Here is a 27,622-nt window from a genome sequence, read left to right on the forward strand (position 1 = left end):
CAGAGTGAAATTGTATTTATTGATAAAAATCCATTATAAAAGACTGTACAAGGTGAATACAACATTAGTTGATTAGTTAATAAACTTCATTTATACTCGGTTATTACAAATATAATGACAAGAAATGGCTTTATCTAATTGTTGCTTTTGTTCATCCTTGACAAGAACCTATCATCATGTTTATTAAAAAATTAAACTAATAGCCTTATAAACACTCACATCATTGACTTATAATTGAAGTTTATCCCTCACTTGACCCATTTGCAGCTCTCAGCTAAGCGATCAAGGAACCAATACAATGCCTCACTGCCCTCTGTCAATACCAGAAGTCTGACCTATCGGCTGAGGTGGAGAAGGGAGCCGATCCATAGCATTGACACCCTGCATCGTTCTCCTCTGCTTTCTCATTAGATTCACTCTATTAAACTCCTTATGCATCTGTCTGTAGGCTGCTAGCTGGGGGCTGAGAAACAATCGAGAGCCCCGCTGGTGGTCGGCGAGTTCCTCTGCGGCTGAGGAGCTGAGCGAGAACACTGAAGTGCTCTGTGTTTTAAAGGCTTCTGAGGACACTGGCAGTATTTTCAAAGGCAACAGTGATCAGGCACACAGTGTCTGTGTGTGTTTATGCAGCTCTTACTTGTACAGGAACCACATGTGCATAAGGAGAGGTAAATGTTTCTGAAGCAGTCATGAGGAATTTTGAGGATATACTTATTTTACACTGCTGGAGAGATGGATAACAATCAATACTGCTCCTACATAGGTGTAGCTGTTTCACTCATGCACTACTGAAAGAAATGCATGCTCATCCTTGCATCTCAGAAGGGTAGGCTTTCTCTTATGCAAAGGTGGAGTCTCAGTGGCATAAAAAGGGAGAAGAAGCAACAGTGTCTGACAAAATGACAGCAGTTGCCTTTATAGCAGTATTTTGCAAACTTGCGTGTATTCACAGTATCAACTGAAGAGCAGGGAAGGAAATACAGATAAAAGTATCACAAACATCATCATCACTTCTCTCAAAACAGGGAATTTTCATGACTTTTACCTGCTGCATGTACAAATCAGTTCATCCTAAATTGATACCACATTTTTACTTTGCATGAAAAATTAAGGTGAAAGGTCTCCCATTGCAACCAGCCTGAAAATTTCTGTAAATCTGGTGCATGTGTAAAAACAGTAATGTTAAAGACATACTGTGGCTAGCCACCTGCTAGGTTATTGTGGCACTAAGATTTGAAACAGATGAAAAAAGTTAGCCTTCCTTTGTCAAATGTTTTACTGCATTAAGATCATTAACAGAAAAGTTATATCTCAATCATCAAATCTGTAAAATCTTTTAAATTAAAAACATCATTTAAATCATAGGTTCCCAACCTGGGGCAGGGACTCCTAGGAGGGATGGTAGAGATCTCATGGAGGCCTGGGGCTTTATCTGCTCGATGTATTGATGTCTGAGGATGAACACTTTCTGGGTCTAAGTGCACCTTTCAGCCATTTTACTTGTAGTCAATCCAATTTAAAAAATGTGACTTAAGGGAAAATTGCAGTGGGTGAGAAACATGTAAACTATACATTTTAACTTTAGTCAAACTCAAAGAGTGTGTTTTCATTACTTTAACATAATAATTTCCAACAAATATTTTCAGTACTTTCAACTTATTTGGTTTTACAGTGCGGCTGATTGTGATTTGGTTGTCATTCAATGACTGGTGCTTCCAGCCTTACTATACCATTGTCAGGCCATGATGCTGATTGATGGCCAGAAGCAACAACTGGACTACTTTGTGACAACTTCTCTTCAGTGTACCTTTGGGTATTGTTGGCAAGACCGTGTGTCTAATGCAGACGTGCTCAGGAGAGTGAGGATGGGAAGGATCATCTGCCTAATGCGGGAATGATGGCTGCGTTTTTACAGGTCCCTGGCGCTTGTTCCCGGGCCTGATCCAGCTCACCACATGTTGGATGCCCAGGACCTGGTGGGCTGGTGCAGAAGTTGGGGGCGACTATGTGCGTCCTGGAGGGTGCTAGCTGGGAGGATACCTGCAGAGATGGGGCATGGGACTAGCGCAGGCTTGGAAGCTGACCATCAGGAGGCCAGAGCAGCACAGTATGCTCCTAAACCTGACCTGATTGTGATTTGATGAAGTGAATTGCTGCCAAGTCATCAGACAGCTTGATTTGAGCTGTGATGGCTCTGTTCAAACAGCTGCAACCATTGCCAGCAACTTTCTAAAACTGACTTATTGCATCGCAATTCTTTGGTCTGAACTAAACTTCATGTTCAGGGACAGCTGGTACAAAAAGCAGCTATCATAAAAGTGGGGCTGTTATGGTCCAAATAACTTATGACATATTGTTAAAATTTTAAAACCTAGAGCAGCAACCAAAAGTAGTTATGAAAACCCATATCTATTATAATTATCTATAATATAATATCTCTAGATGAGTCAGTGACTGTGACAGCCTCTTCTGTCACCTCTGTGGTGTGAATGACAGGCTGACCATTTTGGCTGAATCATCACACCAACATGCCAAAAACTTCTGATCCATGAGAACTACAGCATTAAGAACTGTGGAGATGCTAAAAATAATAAGGAATAATTTAACTTGGCATTTTTGACTACGATAAATCACTTCTTAAGTTTAAAATACTCCATCTGCTTTGCTTAGATTGTTAGCCTATCAATGACAGCAGCAGTTTCTCTTAGCATTGGACTAATAAACCAAGATTCACACTCTGGTGAGAAACTGCCCCACTGGAGAATAACACACCAGCCCTCACTGATCATTTATAATGAATATGAAATGTAAGTTGTACTGATTCTCTTATCCATGTCTCTCCAAAAGAGTTAACAAGCTTTTTCTTCAAATATTGGCTGTAGTATATTCATGTCACTGTCTTCATGTGCTGTTTATCCATGTTTGAGCGAAAAACCTCACATGACTTTGTTTAATGTTGGCGTTGTGTTGAATACAGTACATGTGTGTGAGTGTTTCAGGCATTATTCAGGCGTGGAGTGGAGGCGAATGGGACTTTGTGGCCCAGAGGAGGGAGAGGGGTCAGACATGGCCACTGTCGTCACTCCCATCTTCTTCAGGGAACGCTCGTCCGTCACCGAGATGGAGCGAGAAAACACAGGACGAGGGGCAGCCGATTGGCCTAAAGATAGATAGATAGATAGATCAGTGCATTTTACATGTCTTGCTAATGAGACAAATTGAAGTTGAGAGACTGACAGAAGCAAAAGATAAAAGAGAAGGAGAGGAAAAGAGGGATACTGTGTTTGAGTTTTCAATTAATGAGAGTATACTTAAGATCTTTGTCGTACACTTAGATGCACATTATCTAAATCCCTTATTCATATTCACCTCACACAGCGGACTTTTTATTAGACTCTCTGGAGTAAATGACATCCATTTACTTTTATTACAGCAGATGAAAGAAATGAATGAAAACTGCGTGCAGGGCTGTACAGAGATTAGCGTAGTAGCAGCATTTGGCCTGTAGGGGGTCATGACGGTGCAGCGAGCTGCAGGAGGTTGAGCAATGACTGCAGATTTGTTGCAGCTTGATATCTCTCATCATCAAACACTGAGGGAGAGTGAGAGAGAAAGAGAGAGAGCGCAGGCAGAACCACGCTACAGGCCATATTGGGGATTCTACCTTTGATATCTCCCATCCAGCTGAGGTTCACCAGACTAGCCAGCAGGGGGCAGGGTGACCACGTACACACACACATGCACACGCAACACACACACCCACACAACACATATGCCCAGACACAGACCTCCACCAGAGCTGACATTTGCAGCTAAGTGCTGCAATAGCTGGTTATTTATGTTGAAAGGGACGGTGATGGGGAGAGTTCAGCTGGTGGCTGCATTACACTGTTTATCAGAGCGACGCAGTGGCATTATCACTTCATGAGCCAGCCTACTCTCTTTGCTCCCACCCTACATCCGTCTTTTTCTGGGTGCACACCCTCTGCCTCTCCTTGTGTAGTGAAATACCTCCTGACTGCTCCTCTCTCTCTCTTCCCAGATGCACACCAGCCATCTGGGCACTTGTAGTTCACTAGTGGTGCAACCAGCCTCTGTTCAAGCCTGTTAGCATGAGCAACTTACTCATTCATAGTTTTCTGCACACTGAGGAGAGCAGTGGATAAAGTGTGTACGTGAAACCAACTTAAAATACGTGCTCTGATTAACTGTAAATTCCTAAAAATGGTAAATTAGGCATGTTTTAGGCCTGGATTTCCCCTCTGCCTCTTAATATGATGAAATGAAATGCAAGAATAATTATGGCTTTGCACAAATATACATTTCAAAGCTACTGCCCTTTTCATATACTCTCCCTTATACTTTCACAGCTCTCACATCCAGCTGTATTTGCTCCTCTACCCCTCCTCCTCCCTCTTGTCTGTCTCCTCTCCTGTTCTCTGTGGTATTTCAGAACAGCGCAGGTCAGGAGGAGCAACCTCACCTGTGTTGTTCTGGCTGGATTTGACTTTGCTGTTGGTCTTCTCTTGCATCGCCTGTTCGTACTCTCTCACCTCCTCCAAGCTCAGGCCTGTGGGGAGACGAAAGTACACACACCAACACAGGCACGCACACAGCATCAGAAGAGAGCATGAAATATGAATTCACTTTTACATTGTGTACACAGAGGTTACAGTTGTATTTAGAGCAAAAGCATTGTTCTGAGTCTTTTAACAACTGTTACGTAAGTAAAATGTTTATGGGGATTGTTACCCACCGTGCCATTCATCTATCCACGCTACAGCTTGCCTGTGGCCGACCAGAAGGATGTCCTGGATGTTCTGAAATGATACAGGCAGAATAAACATTCAGGGAAATAAAAGTCAAGTTTATTTATAGCAAAATTCAAAAACAGTTGCTGTTCAGCCAAGAGAGCCACGGCACAATAAAACATGAACATTGATTAAAATGAGGTTCAAGAATAAGACAATTTCAGCATTGACTTAAAAATGCTGAGGTACTGGATAGATCTTAAATAATAGAAAGATCATTCCATAACTTTGAAGCAGCCACCTCAAAGACTCTATCTTTTCAGTTTTTAGGTTTTGATCTTGAGACTTCCATAAGCAGCTGGTAAGTTGAGCTAAGTGGTCAAGCTGGAGGTCAACAAAATACCATGACGTGAATCATAAAGAACCTTTAAAACAATCATCTTAAAATCATTTCTTAATCTCACAGGAAGCCAATGAAGAGAGACCAGCATCAAAGGCGGAGCCAGCTTGTGGCTTATATGGCTTAAGCCACTGATGTTCTTTTAAAAGCCCAGATTTGTTTGAGTAATTAATTAGACTAGAATAATAATACCAACAACAGCCTGTACATATTTAAATCTTAATATTAATACTTTGCAAGTTTATGTTTTTTTGTATTCAATGTTTAATTCCTGTACATTGAGAGTAAAGCTATCCAGAGCCAAAGTCCTTGTTGCGTAAGCGTAGTTGGTCAATTAAGCTGATTCTGGGTTCAAGCCCGCTCTGGCCCCAGAAATACACCACACTATGGCTGCTGACTTCCTAGTGTCAGGAATACATCCCACTTATCTCATATGCACATTTGCACTAATAGATTATACTAACTGTAACGTAAATCACTGTGGTAAAATGCCTCACTTCAAATGCAAGTTGTGACACGTTTGTTTGGTCCATATTGAAACCATATTTTTTCTCTTTTAAACAGTGCTACGTAGCTGTTTTGTGCAAGTTTTTGCACAGGTTTTCTTCTTGGAAAGACCAAATGTATTTTTGCTTTTAATTGTATACAGGCTGATTTGAGTTCATCTACAAAGATTTGTAATTTTTTTGTCTTTAATTTTCTATGCAACTTTTGGTTATAGTATAATGTTTAACTTTAGATTTAGGTATAATTTTACTTTTCCATCCATCCATCCATAATAGGTAAAAATATCTGTACTTGGTTTCACTGGTACACTAGTTTCCTACCTGTACAACGATATATAACTAACGAAAAATTTTTAAGGAGGCAAGAGTGGGTTGTTTTATGAAGATGTTTTGAGGACATATTAAATCAATTTTTGCCTCTATTATTTTTTTTGGTTAAACTATAACTTTTTTCCCCATACTTTTTCAAGTCTTGGCTTGAAAATAGTATAGAAGTGCCTCATAGGAGACAAAATCATCTGCAAGCATGAGCTGACCCTGTTGGTTTGTGCTAAGCCTTGGATATTTGCTCCTTCTCACTCTATCCCTTGCTTGGATTGGTATCATATTATTATACTTCCTTTTTCCAATAAGGAAATTAAAATGCTGCACAGTGCTTTAAATTTTAAAGTTTGCACGTGTTTTAGGAGGAAACACTACATTCACTTCTATGTAACAGCATGCTTTTTTGTTAAAGTAGTGGTGAAAGCTTCATTCAGTTAAAAGAATGGGATCATGGTTGAAATAAGTTGAAACTTATCTCACAAATGTTTTTTGCAACAGCTTTAGTCAAAGCGAAAGCGGCATTCCCGTAAATGTTGCTGTTTAACAGTTACCAGGGCGTAACCAGTTTGTTCTTTTGTCTTGGCTTCGTGCTACATTACAATCATCACCACTGACAGTAAACATGTCATCAAACAGAATTTTTTCATGTTTATCTTGTTCCTCCATCCTCCATTGTGTCTCACCTGTTACTTTTGTAGCTCTGAACAACAGAAGCAGAGACTGCAGAAACAAGACAGAGACTTCCTGAATAAATCTGATGCTGATAGAGTGAAGCATATTTTTGTTGTCGTGTAGCATCACTTTACTTCCCTTGACCAAAAACACATGGTTTTTTCCATATTTTTTCATTACTATATGCTCTGTGGTGGAAAAGCATTTGATACTTACACATATTCATAATGATAATCCTCAAAGGTGAACAGTATTGTCATAGTAGTCTCTGTACTCTGAGTTAGCCACTAGTAAGCAAACATATGTTTTAGGACATGAAAAGTTAAAATGGATGAGAAGGGCACTCCTAGATGTTGTGTTCACAAAAATTGTTCACATTTCTTTTGCTTGTGTTTACTATCGATCTTACTTCCAACATGTAACTGAAAAACTCGTTCAAATATCCCTTAGACTCTCAAATGATGGAACCGGAAGTGCTAAAATGCCAACACATTTCCAGGTTTTAGGACTGGGTACTGGAGCACCCCACTGTGAATCCCGTAAAACTCAGAGCAGAGGTCATCTGAGGCAAACAGCCTTCTTGGCAGTGATCTCTGTAATTATACTAATGTCTTGAAATAAATGTGCAAATGATTTATTTGTGTCAAAACTCAACACATAGCACACTCAAATTACTATCATAACTAATTCAGATCATCATTTTACTACAGATTTACAAAGTTAGAGACTCATACTGGCAGAAATCAATGTTTAAAAGAAGCAAGATACTTTATCACATTCAATTAGTAGTAAATTCCATTTTCCACCTTGCAGTCCACCTTTAAGGGCTCCTGGCATGAATAACAGATCATATTAGAAACACATGTTGGGTAGGAAAAGCTTTGTCTCACTTTGTGTATGAATTCCTCCGTCCTTGTCTGGAAGCCATACACCTCAAAGCTGCACTGCACCCTCTTATAGGAGCACATAATGGGTTTGTGGTCGTCCCTCCAGCCCTTCTCCAGAGGCCCACGGCCCGTTTTATTCGACTGCCAAAGACTCAGGTCCTGCACAGAGCAAACAGTGGGTCTATACGTTATTTGCTGAATCTGCAGAAACTTTGCTCTTCAGGGAGAAACTATAGATGTTTACTGTATCTCTGTACTTTAAATGTGTGTGTGAAAGGGAGCGAATGTGGCGATACGTGTGTGGAGGTGCAAACAGATTGTTGCTTAACACAGCTCATAAGAGGAAAAGTGTAGTAACACACATTATGCATCCGTGACCAAAGGATGATGGGAAAGTGTCTGTGATTTTATGTTCTCACCGTATCACGTAATTTCACAGATTGCTGCATTTGTTTGTTTGTTTGTTTTTTTTTTTTGCATGGGTGTTTATGAGTGCACTATATGTGTCTGTGTTGATGTGCACTTGTCTGCATTTCTCAGTGTGTATGGCCTGTGGATTGACCTTTATCTCTGAGGACTTATAGGGGGTAAGATGCTTGCAAAGAGGGAATAAACATGGGCAGATTAAAAAGAGGCATAGAGGAGTTTTACTGATTTATGCCCCTTTAGTAGAAAAACATGAGCTGGTAAAGCAAAGTCAGTGAACAGATAAAGTGTTCTCTGCACTGGTATGTCAACACTGGTGCTTCATAAATTTATATTTATCATGAATCATTAATTTCAAGAAATAACAGACATATATGTTCTTTTATATAAAGCTAGAGCCCAAAGGGGATTAGCAGAGCTTTATTTACCATAGACTTAAAGAAGGGGTTAACTGAGAGCCTTGCCCTTATTAAGTTCAGAAAACTGGTGCCTACATCTAATAAAGGACCATATTATGTTTCTTTTATGTGTATATCTGTTAGGATTATCTGTTTTGCAGTACACTCAAACCTCTCACCAATTTTACAGGGGTATACTGTATTACCACCAGGTGTTTAAAACACACATTATATAAACACTCTGCAGAGGCGTGGTGCTCGCTTACAGGGATGCTAGAAGGGATTTGTGGTTGAGGCACTGTTGTCACACCTTACAGGTATGCGGAATAACAACAGGACAGATGATCCATTTCCTCCTTGTTTTGTCTCTGTGTGCGTAATAGCTATTATTTGCTTTTTCCTCCATAGTTAAAAGGAAATATGAAAATGATAATCTCCATCAGTGTCTACGAATGTGAATTAATGTTCCACTTGCTTTTAAATGGACAAAAATAGGCCTTAGTCATTATTTTTTCCAAGTTACGCAACACAGTGAGGTCCGTCCGGCCACAAGTTCACTTTACAGAAATCTTACAAAAAGCTACCAACTACATTAGAGCCTAAGATTACCAAGAAGCACAGATTAACTTCATCTACATTTCACATAAAAAAGGTTACATTAAGTTTAAGTGGTTTCCTGTACTATCCTGCCGTTTTCCACCTTAAAAATGAACTTTTCTTCATCCTTGGTGTTGTGTTTAGCTGTATGAACACTGAAGAATTTTTTCAAGATGTATTTTTGGGGTTTTTATGCCTTTATTTATAGAGGAGGACAGTGGATAGAATCAGAAACAGGGATGAGAGAGCTAGGGAGAGACATACTGGAAAGGAGCTACAGGCTTGGCTTTAATGTGGGCCACCCACCTACATGGAGCGTGACCTAACAGCTACGCCTTCTGAGCGCTCCAGACACAGTTTTGGAGCCGCAAGACTCCCTTGGAAGTCCCGCCAACTCTGATCGTGCATCGTTTGTTGTGCATCATACAGGAGGACACAATGGCGAATCGCGACCCGACAACAGGCTGAGCAGCTGCTCCTGACAAGTCTGATGGATTTTTGACATGTTTGATATTTTAGTTGTACAACTGCAACCACTCCCACAGCAAGAGCAGAACCACGAGCAGAATCCTCAACTTTGGGCCATTTTGTCATTTTTAAACTGTCAGGCAGGGTCTTTGATCATTATGAAAACAGCAGGAATGCCTTTCTTATGCCCCATTCCTTAATAAAAGAAAGGAGCAGGAAGTATGCCTACTCTCAGACCTTAGCTGGCATGGATGGCCATGATGTTTGTGTGTGTGCGAGAGAGAATATGACTTGATACGACTTAAACCTCGGTATGTGGGACTTTTTTAAAAGGACACTCCACATCATAGTCTGTCCTGACTTCACCGGTAGTGTGAGTACTAAGGTCGTGCATGACCATCGGACCGTATAGTGTGAGCACATAAATTGTGCATGGTAGTCATAAATTGAAGCAATTTGGTCACACAGTATGACCTGACATTCCACCGCTCCTGTTATTGGCTTGAAATCACACAGTGTTTTTCCAGCTTTACCTCTGTGACCCTCTGACTGACTAATGACTTGTGTTTTATGCCACAGGATGTAATGTTGATATAGAGTCTGAAATGAGTTGTATTTTGAAGTTGACCAGATGCTTTGTACATTCTTCCTGCTATTTAGGTCGATCTGCTCTAAATGGATTGACATGTTTTGGCAGCAGCCTCTGTTGAAAATAGACCTGGCTGGCGTCTTCAGTAGAGCAGAGCGGAGTGCATGCAGTGGAAATGCAAAGATAGACTGGAAAGAGAGTGAATTGCACCAGGGTGCAAGTTGTATGATGATCACTGTGCAGACAGAGTATGTGGAAATTAGAGGTTACTGTTCATTTCCACCATGTTAGCTAGCTAACAAAAGATGCTGACAATGATACAGCAGTTGTACCAGAGCTTTCCTTAACAAAAATTGCTAGTACTAAAACTATCTTGTAACCTTAACCACCAGTCACAGTAAAAGTTCATTATCACTTAAGTTGTATTGCGTTCTCGGAAATGCTGAACTATTTCTCTTTTTTCCTTCAACAGCACTCCTTAGGCCCATGAAATTAGAGCTCTATAATCCTCTTTTTCTAATAGCATTAGTACACGTTTGTGTCATTGTACGAGTACAGTACGTACCTCCGACTCCTTGTAGTGCTTTTCTGGGATGGGGTCACTCAGGATATCCAGGAAACTCACACTCTTTGCCGGGGTTGGAGTGTCCCCAAACACCTACAGCCAAACAGATGGGGGAGGTCACACAGTATAATGAGCACAGACACACACAAATGTCTCCCACACATACAGTCACTCACTCAGCAGAGAGTAGATGAGTAACTGTGTAGAAAACTGAGGTCACACACCATAACACCCCTCACTATATCCCACCCTGAGGCCCTCGGAGCAAATCACAGCAGAGCAAAGAGGAGAGAGTACAGGCAGGGAAAGCAGTGGAGGAGAGATGAAGAGGAAGAATAAAAAAAACAAGGACATATGGGGGATATTAAAGAGAGAGAAAAAAGAGTTATGAGCGCAGAATATGCTTTTCCTTGAGAGCGAATGAAGGGAAACCAGAGTGAGAGCACTTTTATCTGACCTTGTTTAAAATGTGTTCTTAAGCCTCGCTCAAGTTGTTCATTTCACAGTTGAAAACTAACAAATAAGAAAACCTGCAGTAAGATAACAGCCCACCACGCTCCTGTGGGGCTGTAGTCGGTCTATGTCTACCCAAGGTCCTGCTTGCTTTTACTGAATGTGTTGCACCATCTGTATGCTTTGTGTTTCCTTTCAGTTTGTGTTGAGGGTATGATGCTCCCATGTTTTGCCTCTTGTGTTTGTGTGGTGTTATTCAAAAGATAACAGAAGACAGCCTGGTGGAGGTCATATTCAAATGACAAAGTCAGAATACCACGCTATAGAAATACTCCACTACACGAAAAGTCTTTTTTTATGTTAGTTAAGTAAAAGTATGAACAGCACTTCCTCAAATAAAAGCCAGTAGTCAAAAAAAGCTGGCTCTTGAAAACTGGCCAAGAGAACAAATCCAGGCCAGTCTCACATACAGCCTGGGGAAAAACAAGGGTGAATAATGTCTGGGTGGCTTTTATTTTATGTGCATGCCAACCAAGTATAATAAATGTAGCAGTATAATTATGTCATTTCCACTTTTAAATGGCTTTAGATTACTTGTGAAAAGTGTTGTGTAAGGTTCTTACTCACTGCAGGTATATATATGTTAGTATGTCATCTTAACTCTATAAAAGGGTTAAGATGCTGGTATGTACGGATATGTATCTAATGGATGATGAATGAAGATCAGTGATGATCTGTTTGTATGAAATGAACACAATATGGCCACTTTAAGGTTACACACAAGTTCAAGTTGCAGTAGATATGTTTTAGAGTCCTGTAAGTAGTATAAAAGCACTGGATTTTCCTAAATACATCACAGCAAGTGTTCAGCATAAAGCCCTGCTAAGAAGTCATTGTGAAACGCTTTGAATCTGATATAAACACAGGAAGTGTTGAATTTGTTTTCACTTATCATGTTCAATGCATGAGAAAGAAAGTCTTCTCTAAAACAAGACTCTTTCAAATAAAGACCTGATTCCTTCTGCTGTGGAGGGTAAAACCTTTACCCATACCCTAACTACAAACAAAGTTTATAGTTGGGGTATGGGTTAAGGTAAGGGTTAGGATACCATAAGTTAAACCCCTGACCTGAAAACCTGATAACAAAACATTTGATAAAGCCAAGTAAACAGTTTGCCCTCCATGAAAACATTTTAACGCAACAAGTGTAGCTCACGTAGCTCCATTAGCAGCATAAGCTATGTAGCTAATGAAGCCACAAAACTTACTTAGTGAACTAAGCTGCATAGCTAATGTGGCTAAAGCTTAGCTATATGTTTCAGTTAAGTTTATTTTCAACAGTATTTTTCCCCTGTTTCTATCAGTGCTAAATTAGCATTAAAGGGATACTTCAACATTTTGGCAAATTCGCCCATTACCATAATTCCTATAGCCTTAGTAATAGGTTCATTACCTTCAGTTGTCGGTGCAAGCTATTTTTAGATCACTGCTGCCGAGTTTGGCCCTGCTGTGCCAACTCCATTTAAGCAGACAGTATTCCGGCTTTCCCTCATCAAACTCATCAAATACACAATCCAACAACTCCAAAACGCTCTCGTGGACAAGTTGTGACCTGTACATTCATCACGCTATGAAATAATCATGGAACATTACAAGACGGAGATGTTTTAAAGCTAAATGCAAAGCCGGAACTACACTCCAGACATGGCTGCAGTGGTTTACTCAAGAAATAGTTCAGAGTATTTGCTTCATGTGTCGTAATGTTACATAAGTATACGTTATTATTTCAGAAAAGGATAATAAAAAGAGAAAGAAAACAGAACAAATGACAGCAAAACAAGATCAGCAGAACCCAAACAGCCAAAGGATCCAACCAAAAAACCTGATCGAGATAATCATTCAACAGCATTGTGAGAGAACTTAGATATTAGGTGATGCCATGCAAACTAAGACATCATAGACATCATCAGAATGCAGATATCACACCGACATCGTGAGTGTTTTATGTGAAGACAGAATTCCTTCACACCGACTTAATGTTTTTGGTGATATTTCACTGAATAAAGGAAAATATGAAGGGCCTGGATTTATTTAAAAATGACCTTATGGATAATACCAAGGAGATAAAAAGTTGACTTTTGTTACCTAGCAATAAACACCAGTGAGAAACTGAGGTTCTGGGTGTTGAAAGCACAAAAGCACTATCCTTAGACACAGGACCTTTATCATTTCATCTCCAGCAACACCAACTTCACACATTAAACTAGAGAATAAAAATAGTCATTCTTAATGTTAACGGTGGCATTTGCTTTTGAAAGTAATGAGAAGACACCAGTGTCTTTTTCATAACCAGTTGCTTTTAATGGCATTACATTGTAACTATAAATGATTTCATGTCCACACAGAATCATTTGGTTTGACTTGTTTGAGTGGAGCAATTTTCCAAAGTATTTTATAAAGTGAAAAAAATACACCACTTCACATTTCTTCTGTTGTCAAAAATATGAAAATAATTACTGCAAAAGTAGCCAATTATTTATAATTGCCTAATCATTTCAGTTCTACTTGTATTTAAATTTTTGTTGTGATCATTTTCAAAGTCTCACAGTGTTTCAAGCAACATATTTAATAGCTTTGAACTTAACTGTGAGGTAAATTGTAACAATAGCAATAAAACAAACTAAAAAAAAAAACAAAAAAACAGAGCAGTCTCCAATGATAAGCTGAAGAAATGTATTACATCATTATGAGAAAGGGAAAGTTTGAGTTCCCCAGGTGGAGTAAATGCCTTTTCCACTTTCTCTTGGGATGTTGTTGTACATCATGCATGAATGTGTTTGTTGGAGTAAAGTTGTGTAACATGTAACCGCCTGACATGAAACAAGACTGACCAGATTTCTCCACCTCTGTATTTTGACATGTTGGCTCTCGTTGCCCGTCTACTTCCTAGATCACACCACACAGACATGAGGGCCAGACACAGATGCAGACCGTACTTGAATACCAATGTGTGTATGTGCGTGTTTTCTTCCGTGTTCACCTTGGATAAAATGCAGCCGTGCTCAAGGCTGCTGCATGTGAGGTTAACAGATCTGCATTCTGTTTCCTCTCCTTTCCTTGTAATGGGAACATCAATTTGATGAACACTTTTTGTACTGCAGAGGAAAATTGCAATTTCTCTCCTCACCCTCTTGTCTAATCACTCCATCTTTCACACTTCTTACTCCCTCCTCGTCGTACTCACGTTGCTGTTATTACCGTTGTTGTTCTCAAATCTCGTCTCAATGCGGATGTTGAATTTGGGGAGGAACGATACCTGCAGGGTTACAAGAGGTAAAAACATCGAAAAAGGGGTTGAGGGCAAAGAGATAGGGAGCGGGCTGCAGATTAGATCCACTGATACTGGAAAGAGATGAGCGAGTGAATGATGTGTGAGAATACTTACTGAATACTCTGCAGCATCAGGGACATTCAGTATGGATAGGGAGAAACAGCATTAGTTACACATACATGCATGAGCACACAATTACTCTCACATACACATAGATGTTACCATAGGGAATACACACAAACATGATGATAAATATTTAATGGAAACCAGCTGGTGAAAGTAAATAAGTTTTTATAATGCATTAAGGTGAAAGTAACCTGATATTTAACACAAGCAAAGGCACACAAATACGCACCTGTGATAGTGTAGGGGTAGAAGTTCCAGGCTTTTTCTGTCACGTAGAAGAAACGCGGGACAAACGCTTTCGCCCAGGATGGCAGTTTACTGAAAAGCAATAAGACGAGAGAAGGAGAGAGGGAGATTATGGCGGGAGACAGAGACATCCTAAGTGGGTTTTGTGCCATTTATAGCCAGATTACCTGTAGGCTACTCGCACCACTGCGTTCATTTGTATGACTCATTCCCAGTTACACCTGTGGTGATGAATTGTTACTGTAGCTTGTAGGTCACATGTCAGAACATGACTGAGGGAGAATACATTTGGCACTGAGTGCACTTATGTATGTGTGGTATGAGTGTGTTCCAGCATATCTTTACTAATGAGAACCAAATGTCCCATAAGCACTCAAAGATTAGGAAAATCCTCCACAGTGAGAACATTTCTTTACTTCTCCCAGAGTTTATTTTAGGATTAGGCCTTGGGTTTATAGTGGTGATTAGAATGAGAGTTGAGGTTACATTAGGGTAATGATTGAGGTTAGCTTAGGGTTAAGATATAAATTTGGAGTTTGAAGAGAATTTGTGTTGTTTTTTGACTGGCCTTTCACGATTCATCGAATAATGGATTGTCACCCAGAGCCCAAAGCAAATAAAACACACATCATTCTGCACAAAAAACACAGGCACTCTAGTCTCCTATCCAGAAATTCCAGTGGTTGAACAATCATTTTAACATCCCAGTAATTACATTTTTCTCACCACTCCTTGTTTACTTCATTCACGGTCCTTGTACTGTTTACATCATATTTGACAAATTGTTATCTTGTGTTTCAACTTGAAGCACATTCAGAAACTGAAACTACCACCCAGTGGTGATATGCCTCTGCAGCTGTCAGACAGTGTAAGTGGGAAACTGAGAAGGGCTAAATGGACCTTGATCTCTTCCCACCAAAATGTAATCAGTTGAGTCAGTGCCAACATCTGAGCAAAGTTTGAAGGAAACCCCTCAAAGTGTTTTTGAGATATTGTGCTCTGAAGAAAAGCCGAGATAGTAAGGATGCCTGTAAGAACGTACAGAGCCTATAAAAATATTGACCTCCTTGGGTGCTTTACCTTTTTATTGATTTCATAAATCATTCATGGTCAAAATAATTTGGCTTTTTTAAAACATGAACAAAAAAAATCTTTAATGTCCAAGTAAAATAGTGATGTCCACAAAATAATAGCACTGAAATTAAATTGCGTAATGTAAAATAATTAATTACATAAATATTCATCCCTTTTAAAGTGGCTGACCAAATCAACAAAGGTCCAGCCAATTGGTGCTAGTTGTCTCACAATTAGTGAAATGGGGATCACCTGAGTGCAGCAATATGGGTCTCAAGAGATTGTAGTATAAAGACACCTGTGTCTGGAAGGTCCAGTTACTGGTTAATCAGTATTCCTGGCAACCATTTCACCATGAAGACAAAAGAACACTCCAAGCAACTCTGAGAAAAGGTTGTTGAAAAATATAAGTCAGGGGATGGATCCAAAAAAACTCAAGGCACCTAACATCCCCAGAGCTCAGTTGAATCAATCATCAAGAAATGGAAGGAATACAGCACATGTGTAAATCTGCCTAGATCAGGCCGTCCTCACAGACTGAATGACTGTGCAAGAAGGAGACTGGTGAGAGAGGCCACCAAGACACCTATGATGACTCTGAGGATGTTACAAGCTTCAGCAGCTGAGACAAAAATGGGGCTTTTTGGCCATTAAACACCAAACACTCCACATCACGACAAACACCATTCCAAATGTGAAGCACAGTGGTGGCAGCATCATGCTGTAGGGATACTTCTTGGCTGCCAGCCCCGGGAGGCTCGTAAAGGTAGAGGGTAAAACGAATGGGGTAAAATCCTGGAGGACAATCTTATTCAGTCTGCACGAAAACTATGGCTTGGGAGGAGATTTGTTTTCTAGCATGACAATGACCTGAAGAATACAGCGAAAGCTACACAGAAATGGTTTTAAAGACAACAAGGTGAATGTTTTGGAGTGGTCGAGTCAAAGCCCAGACTTCAATCCAACAGAGAATTTGTGGCTGGACTTGAACAGGGCTGCTCTCACCCAATTCCTGTACAACTTGACAGAGCTTGAGTACAATAAAATTGCAGTGTTCAGATGTGCAAGCCTGACTGAGATCTATCCACACAGACTCAGTGCTGTGATTACAGCCAAAGGTGCATCTACTAAGTATTGACTTGAAGGGGTGAATATTGCAGTCACTTATTTTACATTAAATAGTTTTATTAATTGACATTACTGGGTAGAAATCTGTTTTCACTTTGACATTTCAGGGGTTTTTTCTATTTTTGTCGAAAAGCCAAATTATATTGACCAAGATTCATTTATAAAATTAATAAAAGGGTAAAACATCCAAAGGTGTGAATACCTTTTATAGGCACTGTATGTTTTCATCACTATTTATGGCTCTGAGGATTTTAGTGCATCTTTTCTTTTGTTGCCTTTATCCACTACAATGTGGGTTTATCAAGAATATAAAGAAAATGTTCTTGCTGAGAGCTGTTAACCTTAGTCTTAGAGATACACAGTACTGATGAGTGGCGCAGTGCAGAAAACATAGTGGATTACTCGAAGGTCCATATGGTATAAAAAAAGTATACATGAAATAATGCAAGTAATTACTTGTTTTCTAAGATAAAGAGAAAAAGCAAATATTTAAAGGATGAAAATGCCGATCTCTTGTTTAAACTGATAACTATCAATTAAAACGTTAAGTTTTAGAGTTTTTATGAGCAATCCTAGGTTTATTTTGGAAACAGTTCTAAAAATTCCCACTCATGCTGTAATAGCAATGACGTTGTCATGTTTGTCTCTGCTGGAAGTTAACCATAACACTTGAAGGATTTACAGAAAATGAGCTCATGGTGAAATAGCAGTCTGCTGTCACTCCACAGTACAGGACTCAACATGCCTCAGGCTGAGGGCTGTGGGGATGTGGACTTTGGATGTGGACAGGTAACTCTGCTCTGTGTCACCAAGTTAAAATTATGTTTTACTGCCTTTCACTCAGACCTGTAACTGGTATCTAGGGGACGTAAAGCTGTATAGTGATGTAAGTGATCAAAGATCAAAGTCAATCAGTTATCATAATGTCAGAGCTGACAACACAAGGATAAGGCTCAGGGTGGTAATGGGCAGAATTATGGGTTTAAGTGCATCATTAGCATGTCTACATTACACTACCTGCTGAGGTAGATTCTCTTCTCGGTCAGCTGTCCCTGGCCGTATTTGGGGTGAACATCCGGCTCATTCTTCACCACCTCCACCCCTTCTCCTCCACCACTCTGCTCACAGCTGTGCTTACTGATCATATAAAGCTGCCCGATCCTGTACTGGAGTCCGAGGAGAGATTTAGGACGAGGGATATGGAAGTGAGGACAAAGAAAGAGAGAGAGAAAAAATAATGTGTTGAGAAAACATAAAGTACAGAGGCACATTCTGAGCGTTAGCATTGAAGTGTAGATTTTGGGTCATGCATATGCAAAGGGAAACTTGAATTGAGCTTCTAGGCTCTCATAAATATCTTATATGTTAAAATGACACCTTGAAGATTTGCAGCACCCTGGCTTGTATGTAAGAAAATGGATTTAGCCATTACATTGTCACACATCTGTTTATTGAGACTTGTTTTAAGTATTTTGGCTGTCATAATCTTATTATTTAAGAACCAGAAATGACCATATGTGTGAAAAAGGGAGGCTTTAAATAATCAAGCCATTACCCTGATTATGAGATTCCCACTATTCAATAACAAAGCAGCAGTGCCCGAAAGTAGCTGTTCTCCACTGTTCTAGCCTCAGGATCAATCATTAAGATTTTACAACCCAAATTTGAAGTAAAAACATTTAACCACTCAAATCTATTGAACAAAAGAAAAAATATCTGAAGCTTGGTCTTTAGATGGAACATAACATATGACTGAACAAAGAGACAGGACTAAAAACATGTTTAAAAAGCAGCTATAAAGCAATGAGCAGAGTAGGCATCAATACAACAGAATACCACTGATTAAGTCAGATATAACATAAAAGAGGAGCTGGGGTGGAGGAGGGTTGCAAAAAGGCAGCTTGCAGAGGGAGCAGCATGAATGTGATTAAAGCAGCATTAAATATGGCAGCATGAATGTGATTAGCCAATAGCGTGTTTGGACCAGATCATATGACCATCAGCTGATGAGGGCTTGCATATGATCAACTGATGTCAGTTATATGGCAGCACCCAACTTTGTGGCCTTCCTGAACTAATGCTAAATGCTCGATATTTAAGCTGCAAAAATGTTCTGTATAACAGGGATGGAGTAAAATAAAATGTATGGATGTTCAGTCATGTGGATACGTTTTAGGCATGTAGTGCGCTATGGATTAATGTGCCACAGCCATGGTGGTGGTGGGCAGAATCAAGTTTTAAATACGCCTGGAGAAGGCTGCCATTTTTAGACCCTTGGGCCATCCACAGCACAATAGCAGCCACACATAAAGCCATGGCAACTGAAACTGAGTGTATTATATTATAGTTAGAGCTGATAAATACTGAGCAGCAGTTAATAATACAGCAGCTATAGTAAAGAAGAAAAGAGAGGAGACATCAGAATAGTTGGGATATATGGCTGCCGTATCAGCTGAGACAGTGGAGCAAGCATTTTGGAATACGCAGTTATGCATCATTCAGTAGTCGATGTTAAGCACAGTTATTTCATGTAAAAAGTCAAAGGTATTACCTGCCCTACCTGCCTTTGTTGAGTGGTTGGTTAAAGGCTAAGCCAATAAGAGGCTGAGTGGGGCAGGTCATACTTTACAGTTCTCTGAGGTATTTAGTGATGCTAACTGATGGTTAGGTGCTGGTGCTACCTTCTATCAGCTTGCTTTCCTCTTCATAATTTCTAAAAACTACCTGAAGCCAAGCTATAGAGATCAGTGTTAATATGCAAAAACAAGAGGGCCTATTTTTAGGTGTTCTAAATCTGCAAAAGCAGTATAACATAAGGCCGAAATCTTTTGCTATATGTGTGGCTAAAAAATTGTGGGGTATAAATTAAGAGCATAACCACTTCTGCAAGCACCACTGCTACGTTCAGGGTTACACAGACCTATGGTGAATGCTACAGCAAAGCTCTATATCAGGCTTAAGCATTAAGCACCAAGCCACAGGCTAATTAATGTTCAGGAAAAGTTGTCTTATCTTGACAGAGGTTTGGAGCTTATGTGCAACATTTTTTTGGTAGAGGGGAGAATTTTTCCTTTCTTTTCTTTACATGTTGAGGGTTTTCCTGTTCACAATCGATATAAAGATAGAGCAGGCTGCACAAATGTTTAAGCTCCTTGATGCAATTTAGTGAAATCAAAATACTCAAGTTAAATGAGTTGACTTAAGAAGTGGTATAAACTGAAAGACGTCCCAGAAGATTTGGCTACAAGGTAAGAAGGAATTACTGGGTCCTAAAATCCACTCAGGTCTTATCAATAAACTGCACACTCCATTGGAGACATGATTACAGCCATCAGCCACAAAGCAGGAGTATCTTGTAAGAGTGTGGTCAGAAAAACCTCCTGACAGCGTGTTCAGCAGTGGTTATTTCTGCCTTGGTTCAAACTTGCTGTATTTGCCCTGAATGGTGGTTTTCTGTGTATAAAGATTAACCTCAAGTGACCATAGCAGACGTCAAACTCTAATTTAGCCAGCGTGTGGGAATGCATAGTGTCTAAATTAGGGGGGGATTTGTTTTTCTGCTGCAGCCCCAGTTTGAGCTCAATGCTGATGAGGCGGGATAAATATTTTCTAAAGAGGACGAGGCCTTTGGGCACGTGGATGAGCTCAGCCTGACAGAATCCCTTTTTTCCTCTCAGACAATGAGCAAATCAGATGCTCCACACAATAACACTTCATTATATGCACTGGCTGCTTTTCTCTTCCTCCTTAACGCTGCGTCGATGCTTACTTTAATTGCAAAGCACTGGATGAACTTTGTTTTTTCAAGAAAAAAAGCAATAAAATGATACTTTAAACAGCAGAACTCTTCTGCTGTGGCTGCCACATTGTAATCCGTTTGGTTGGCCTACATCGGCGTGCCACTGAAGCATTGTTTTAATTAAAAAGCAGAAACAGAGAAAGATGGGGAGGAAGAGCAAAAGAGGAGGGCAGATTTCAGTTTGCCATCCTTCACTGTACTCTGCTGACACCAGTGTGACACTCCTCCTTCTTGTTCCAATTACTGCAGAATGTCAACATTCAATATTTACTTATTGGGTATTCATGGGGCTTAATTAATCAAAGTGATGGGTGCTTAACGCACTACAGAGCGGTGAGTCACTCACACAAACAGGTTGTGGATCTTTTTCACTTTCTAAGCAACTAATCTAAGCAGGAAGTTGAAAGACTTATCTCTCTTCAAATCACCGCTCAATACGACTACTGAATGGCTGTGATGAACGATGTATTGAGAAACTCATTCCAGACACATTTGGCATGCATTTTTCTCCATCTGTCTTTAAATAAAAAAGGGCAGGATGAGTTTACAAGCAGAGTGTTTGTCATAAATTCCTGAGAAGTGTAAATATAGCTGATTTTTGCGGGGTGGAGACTCTGCAAATAGTGTCAATGTGACAGCCACGGAAAATAAAAGAATTTATGATTAAAAGGAAGTAGAGCTCAAAGCCGCTGTTGTTTTTCCTAGTGATGAAATGCAAAGAGCAAAGACTCTAATTTGTTATGTAATGCCAGATATGTCCACTGACGACAAAAATAAATCTGTTCCTGCAAAATACAAACAAACTGAATATTTGAAATTGATTAAGAATTCAGCACCAAAAGCATGATCTTTCGCCTCAGTCCCAGATAAAAATCTTCACAGATCAAACACATCAAGTGGTGAGGAACAGCTCCTAAAATAGTCCACAGACCTCATGTTTTATGCCCTTAAAAATTGTATGAAGTTCAATCTGATTTGTTCCTTTTTTTAGACCTATCGACAAGAGAAAGAAGGGCTGCAGAGTTTTTGAGGGCGGCCTGCTGTGGGCAAATCTTCTACCAGTTCTTATCGCTTTCTTATGCAAACGTCATGCAAATTCTTTCCAGAGATACACTTTATGGAAAAAAGACTTTAGCCACATCTGTTAATTATTGAAATCAGGTGTTTTAATCAGACCCTAAATCAACCTAGCCTTGCAGTCTCCATTTGCAAACATTTGTGATACAAATGGGTTGTTCTGAAGAGCTCAGTGACTTCAAATGTGGTACTGTAATGGATATTACCTTTGTAATTTCATCCCTTCTGGGTATTCCACAGTCAGATATGTTATTGGAAAGTGGAAGCATTTAGGAACAACAGCAACTCAGCCACAAAGCAGAAGACCACATAAAACCACAGAGCAGGGTCAAGAACTGATAAGGCACATGGTGAGTAAAAACACTGCACAGAGCCCTGATCTCAACCCCATCGAGCACCTTTGGGATAAACTGGAACTGAGATTGTGAATCAGGCTTTCTTATCCAACATCAATGCCTGACCTTGTAAATGAATGAATGGGCACAAATTCCCATAAAACACTCAGGAATCCTGTGGAAAGCCTTCCAAGAAGAGGGGAGATTGTTAAAGCTGCAATAGGCGGGCAAACTCCATCTCAAAGTACATATATTTGAATACAATTTCATTATAGTCCCTGATGGTGTAATGGCCAGGTGACCAAATACATTTGTCCATTTAGTGTATCTCATTGTCCATCTGTTCATAAGTGAAGAAATAATACAAAGCATCACACCAGTGTATTATACTGTATCTTGTATGTATCAGACCAGGGGTGTCCAAACTTTTTCACTGAGGGCCGCATACAAAAATATATAAGGATGGTGGGGCCACTTTCATATGCCTCATCCTGAGGACTGTAAAGTTAGTAAAACAAATGTTGTGATGGTTAAGATTTGCTTAGTGATAGGGTATGCTTAACTGGCTAGTTAATGGCTGACAAGGCAAATAGCCAATCATTTTAAGAATTTCAGGTGGACCAGTCAGGTAACGATAACCGATATATCGGCCGATATATGAAATAAGAACATTGATATACACAGGATATATACTGTACATGAACACAAATGTGGACATGTGAATAACCAGCTGCATTTATCTTTGTTTATTTCACAAAGATGCAACTTAGACTACGTTAAAACGCTGTATAATAATCTTATATTTTGGCTGTGGACCATATTAGACAGGAAAACAATAAATGGAGAGCCATATTTACATCATTGTGGCAAAAATGCACATAGAATATGTTTACAATGTGTTTCTTGATAACCCTGAGGAAGGCCACAAGCTTAAATGCGCCTGTTTTATAAAGCTGTTCTTTAAAGATCTACTATTAGTGAAACTTTCTGTCTCCACACTGGTAGAATATGTCACAGGAAAGATAAACACCGTATGAATGCTTTTCTGGTTTGTGCTTGTGCTGGTTTGTGCTTTTCAAAGTAAAAGCCAGGTTTAGCATTTCTGTACAGAATGATTTTACTTTGAAAAGTTCAAGACACACTTCCTCTGTACACTGAAGCATGTCGCTGTTATAAGAGGGGTTTACTGAGGTAAAACTTATGAAGAAGGACAGGGCTTTGAGAGCAGGGAAATGCGGCTGACAGGCAGAAAACTCGCCCTGTGTGAAAGCTGCACCGAAAGGAATCGGAGCTGACACGCACGGCACATGCAAGCAGCAAAATAAGCTGAGTGACTCCGGCTGCAGCAAGGATTAGGCTGCATGTGAGTGCTTAGGGACGGGGACGGCTGCACCGGCTACTCAGTGAGAAGAGCAACCACGATATGTGCTTTCAAGTCAGAGTCTCCAAAACTCTCCAGTAACATCAGAAAAAGTCGCTAGATTTGTTGCTAGTCGCTTTTTTGAAAAAGAGTCACTAGAGGGGTCTGAAAACTCACTAAATATAGTGACAAATTCGCTAAGTTGGCAACACTGAGTGAGGGAGAGCTGCTGCTGCACTCTGTGTGTGAGGGGGAGGGGACAGGCACTTGGGCTGAGTTCCACATGGACACACACAGAGCAACAGGAGCAAAAAAAGAGAGAGACAAAATCCCTGCGCAGAAAAAAATTAATCAGCTGCATATTGGCCGATGCTGACTAATCTGTGAAACGCTACAATCGGCCCGATTAATCGGCCCGGCAATAAATCGGTCGGGCTCTAGAAGAAACCTTTCAAAAATTCCTGGATCCATCCCCATGAGCACCCCACCACAGCATTTGCCAATTACTCCCTCCCCAGTGGGGTGGAAACATGGTGGGACAAGCACTGGCATCACTACGGGTGGACTGTCATGGTAGAAGTGTTGCCTGCTGATGCCAACAGTTGCACTGACAGTCTCACCCATGGTCTCACTGGATGACTAGAAGTCATGGCAGAGGGTGAATATTCCTCTATTCCTCCCAGCATTGTGAGTATTCTTGTTACAATTCGCTGTCTTTCTCTCTGATATGCTCCAACTCGTCTCCTCGACAGGGCGTGCTTCTTTCAAACTCTATAAACTCCAAAACTTTGAATAGAAACACACCCAAAATGCTGTTGGGATTGAAGTTACTCATGTCCGCTATCTCCTGGTGTAAAGTGGTAACAGCGCAGACCTCCACCATTAGCCCTGGTTTGCTAGCATCGCTTTTTTGTATATTTCCTGTGCCTGGGTCACCAGTGGAATTTTGAAAGCTATTTGCAATTCATTCATGAATATGGATGAAGATGTGCGTTCATTTTGTGTATTTCTGCATGCATCCTGGAAGCTTGTTAATTTAAAGCAAATATTAAAATCCCACCAAAAATAGAGATTGCAGTGTTGAGCTGTGTAGCCAACACTTCAAGCCAGACCAGCAAAACTTAACAAAGACTACTTTATAATATGGCTGAATTATCTGAGGCAAGATTGTACAAGTTGGTTTGGAATTATTAGCAGAAATAATGGGACAGCCAACTACACGGAACGGCTGGGCAGGGGTTAGACAGGAAATGGATGTTAGTTGGATGGCAGAAAGAAGAAGTTGAGGTCTGTGTTGGACCACGCCCTCCTCTTAAAGGTTTCTTATCTTATGTGAATGCATTTTTAACCTCTATCCCAGGGACATTAGGGAGAAATAAGTATGAATCTGTATTCATATGAAAATTAGTCCTAAATAGGCGTAAGATGTTAACAGTAGAGATCAAATGATTTAACATCAAAACCGACTGAATGGGAAGGCAGGAAAGACCAAGGATTAACAGCTCCCTTATCTATTTTAATACATCTACAGTCATGTGAATAATTCTTAGACATGTAGGATGCTAAAGATTTATCAGGAGGCCCGATGTGCTACATCGGGCCTCAAGCTTGCCATACGTCAAAAAACAGCAGCCAAGATCAAGATCAATGGCATGTCTTTTATCCAGGGGTCTCATTTATGTACGTTGTGTACGCACAAAGTATGTAAGTGACTGTTTGCATGTAAATGGTGGAACAAATCTATGTGCGCACATTACCAGGTGGGCTAAGATTTATAAAGACAGAATTGCGTGAAGATCTGCATGGGTACAGTTTTATAAACCTGAATTATTTTTGGCGTATGCCATTTCCAAGGTGTTGGTGCACATGCGCTTTTAGTCTGTATTCAACACACTGTTTCATAAATGAGACTCCAGGCCAATTCACCTCTCTTGATACGCCCAGACTGTTTGCTGTTTTGGCCCTTGAGACATCCACAGCCCAACCAGGGGCAGTTATTTTTTTAACAGAATATTTCCACATGCCCCTGGCAACATGCAAGGACATCTAGAGCAGGGTAGTGTCAATCCTCCTTCATGCTCAGTGGTGCCCTCAGGTGGGCTTACTCGCCATTACACACCTTCAGACAAATTTCTGCCAAAACATGCCTTACAGTTCTGCACTGTAATGTGTGTCTTTAATATTTTGTGTAGGCAAAAGTGTGTGTGTCCTTCTAACCCTATACTGAAAGACTGTCTTCATTTGTGCCCTTGTGGGCGCTATGAACTGCTGAGTGCGGTGCCAGTGTGGCTGCTCACTTTACCACAAGTATCAATATGTAGTTTGATCCACAGCTGTAAGGACATTTCCAATTACTTCTTAATCCCTATTATTGATAGTATCATTGATTAGTTTGCTAAGATGGATTAACACAGAGCAATTTGTGTTTGAGAAAGAACTTGGGAACTCTCCTTGAATTGGGACTTTGTCTGACCTGTGATTAACTGTCACAAAGGGATCCATCATTAATTTAGCTCCTAGGGGGTGAAACTTTAAAAGCTCTGTGACGTTATAGGTATAATGATAGGATCAGCATATTTAGCAGTCTCTGCACAGAGGGCTTTCAGGATTTTCATCCACTGTTTTTGCACACACAGACAAATACAGGACCTGTGTCTGTGATATCACACAGAATCCAGACATGGAAACCATCTAGTCAGGGTTTCCCACACAACAGTAACGTTTCCTCACTCAGACAAGCTGTACTGTGTTACAGAAGTACTACTGAATATTTCAAACCTGGAAGTAAACACTATTTGCTTGAAGAAAGAAGTGCGGGTTACGGCATTGTTAATGGCTTGGACTCAGGTAAGAGTCAGGATTTGATTGTGCCTTAAATAATCTCCACTTAAACTTACATTACATTCAGAGGAAAGAGGATTTACTGCAAGCTCAAGTTTCTGTCTGCTGCCTACTGATACTGTAAATCCTATTTTGGACTGCTATTTGTCACTGTCATTGTTGTGGTAACAGGTAGAAGGGAAGGGAGGAGGGAGGATGGTACAGGAGGGGATGAGGACATTCCTTCTGAAGGGCACTTTGGTGCATATCTCCCTCGTCCACCCACTTTTTTCTCCACCTGGATCTGCTTTGTTTACTAGCCTGCAGGCTGAATGCCTTTGTTTGAGTTTAGGTCCTGTAACCAGTCTGACTAGTTTTTCTAAGGAGAGCTAACACAGCCGACGTAGAAGAAAACAGATGGAGGGATAAATCAGACACACTAGCAAGGACACGTGTTATGATGCCGCTGCTGGCCAGGTGTTGCGAGTTGGCGCCGTCAGTCCGGCCTGAGCTCACCGGTGCAGAACATTCCTCGCTGCCTGCCATGCCAGAGCTCCCACAGAGCCGCTGCAGGGGGTCTGCGCGCTCTGTTGATACTTTTCTTATCATGCTAACACTTTCAAGATTACAGCTCTAAAGATTTAAAAAGACTAAAAAGTGTGAGTATGTGTGAGAACTTACCTCCTCCACAGTCAGAGGCATACATATACGGTACTCTTTCATCAACATGGTGCTGTTTCACAGAGGGCTGTCTTTATGAACTGTCTGTGCTTGTGTCTGTCTATCTCAGCTTTCTTGGTTGCATTGTAGACAGGCTCAGGCAGGCTACACTACTGCTGGACTGCAGTGACCTCCTTTTTTTCTGACGTTCCTCTTCCTTTGTTTTGCTGATGTCAGTAATCCATGGAGTTAAGTCCAGTCCTCTCTGTCAATGAGTATCTGCTGTTTTCTTACTCGCTCCCTGCTCGCAGTCTTTCTACTTTATTTGTCTGTCTTCCTCAATTAATCCGAGCTGTTTTTTAAAACTGTCGTCTCCTTTTTCTTCTACTTCTGCTTTCTTCTCTCTTGCCCTCTTCTTCTCCTTCTGCAGTTTTCCCTGACTTAGTTTCTGTTTGCTTTTCCCTCACCACAGTGAGAAAGTAGTAATTAGCCGTGAGGTAAGCTTGAAACCCAACCAACTCTACCTGTTCCTTCTCTTCCCTGCGCCCTGTTTGCTTTCTTTGATTCCCTCCTCAGACTTCTCATGTGTAACCCTTGCTTGCTCGCTCCTTTCCTTTCCCCTCAGCTGCC

At 40.5% G+C, this 27,622-nt stretch overlaps 1 protein-coding gene across 2 annotated transcripts; it reads right to left on the reverse strand.

The window, feature by feature from the left end:
- pitpnc1b (phosphatidylinositol transfer protein cytoplasmic 1b) lies at positions 1-27,622 on the reverse strand. 2 transcript variants are annotated; one of them, XM_041792504.1, is made up of 10 exons: positions 27,014-27,622; positions 17,959-18,102; positions 14,723-14,811; positions 14,482-14,489; positions 14,281-14,352; positions 10,584-10,676; positions 7,544-7,699; positions 4,757-4,820; positions 4,484-4,570; positions 1-3,160 (listed from the first exon to the last, which is right to left on the reverse strand). In XM_041792504.1, exons 2-10 carry the CDS (start codon positions 18,084-18,086, stop codon positions 3,003-3,005), a joined length of 855 nt encoding a protein of 284 aa, XP_041648438.1. In that variant the 5' UTR covers positions 18,087-18,102; positions 27,014-27,622; the 3' UTR covers positions 1-3,002. The 2 variants fall into 2 exon arrangements, with proteins under 2 accessions (XP_041648438.1, XP_041648437.1); XM_041792503.1 differs by having other exon boundaries at positions 17,959-18,107.

Source organism: Cheilinus undulatus, linkage group 8 (assembly GCF_018320785.1).
Source record: "Cheilinus undulatus linkage group 8, ASM1832078v1, whole genome shotgun sequence".
In the NCBI taxonomy this organism is placed as follows: Eukaryota; Metazoa; Chordata; class Actinopteri; order Labriformes; family Labridae; genus Cheilinus; species Cheilinus undulatus.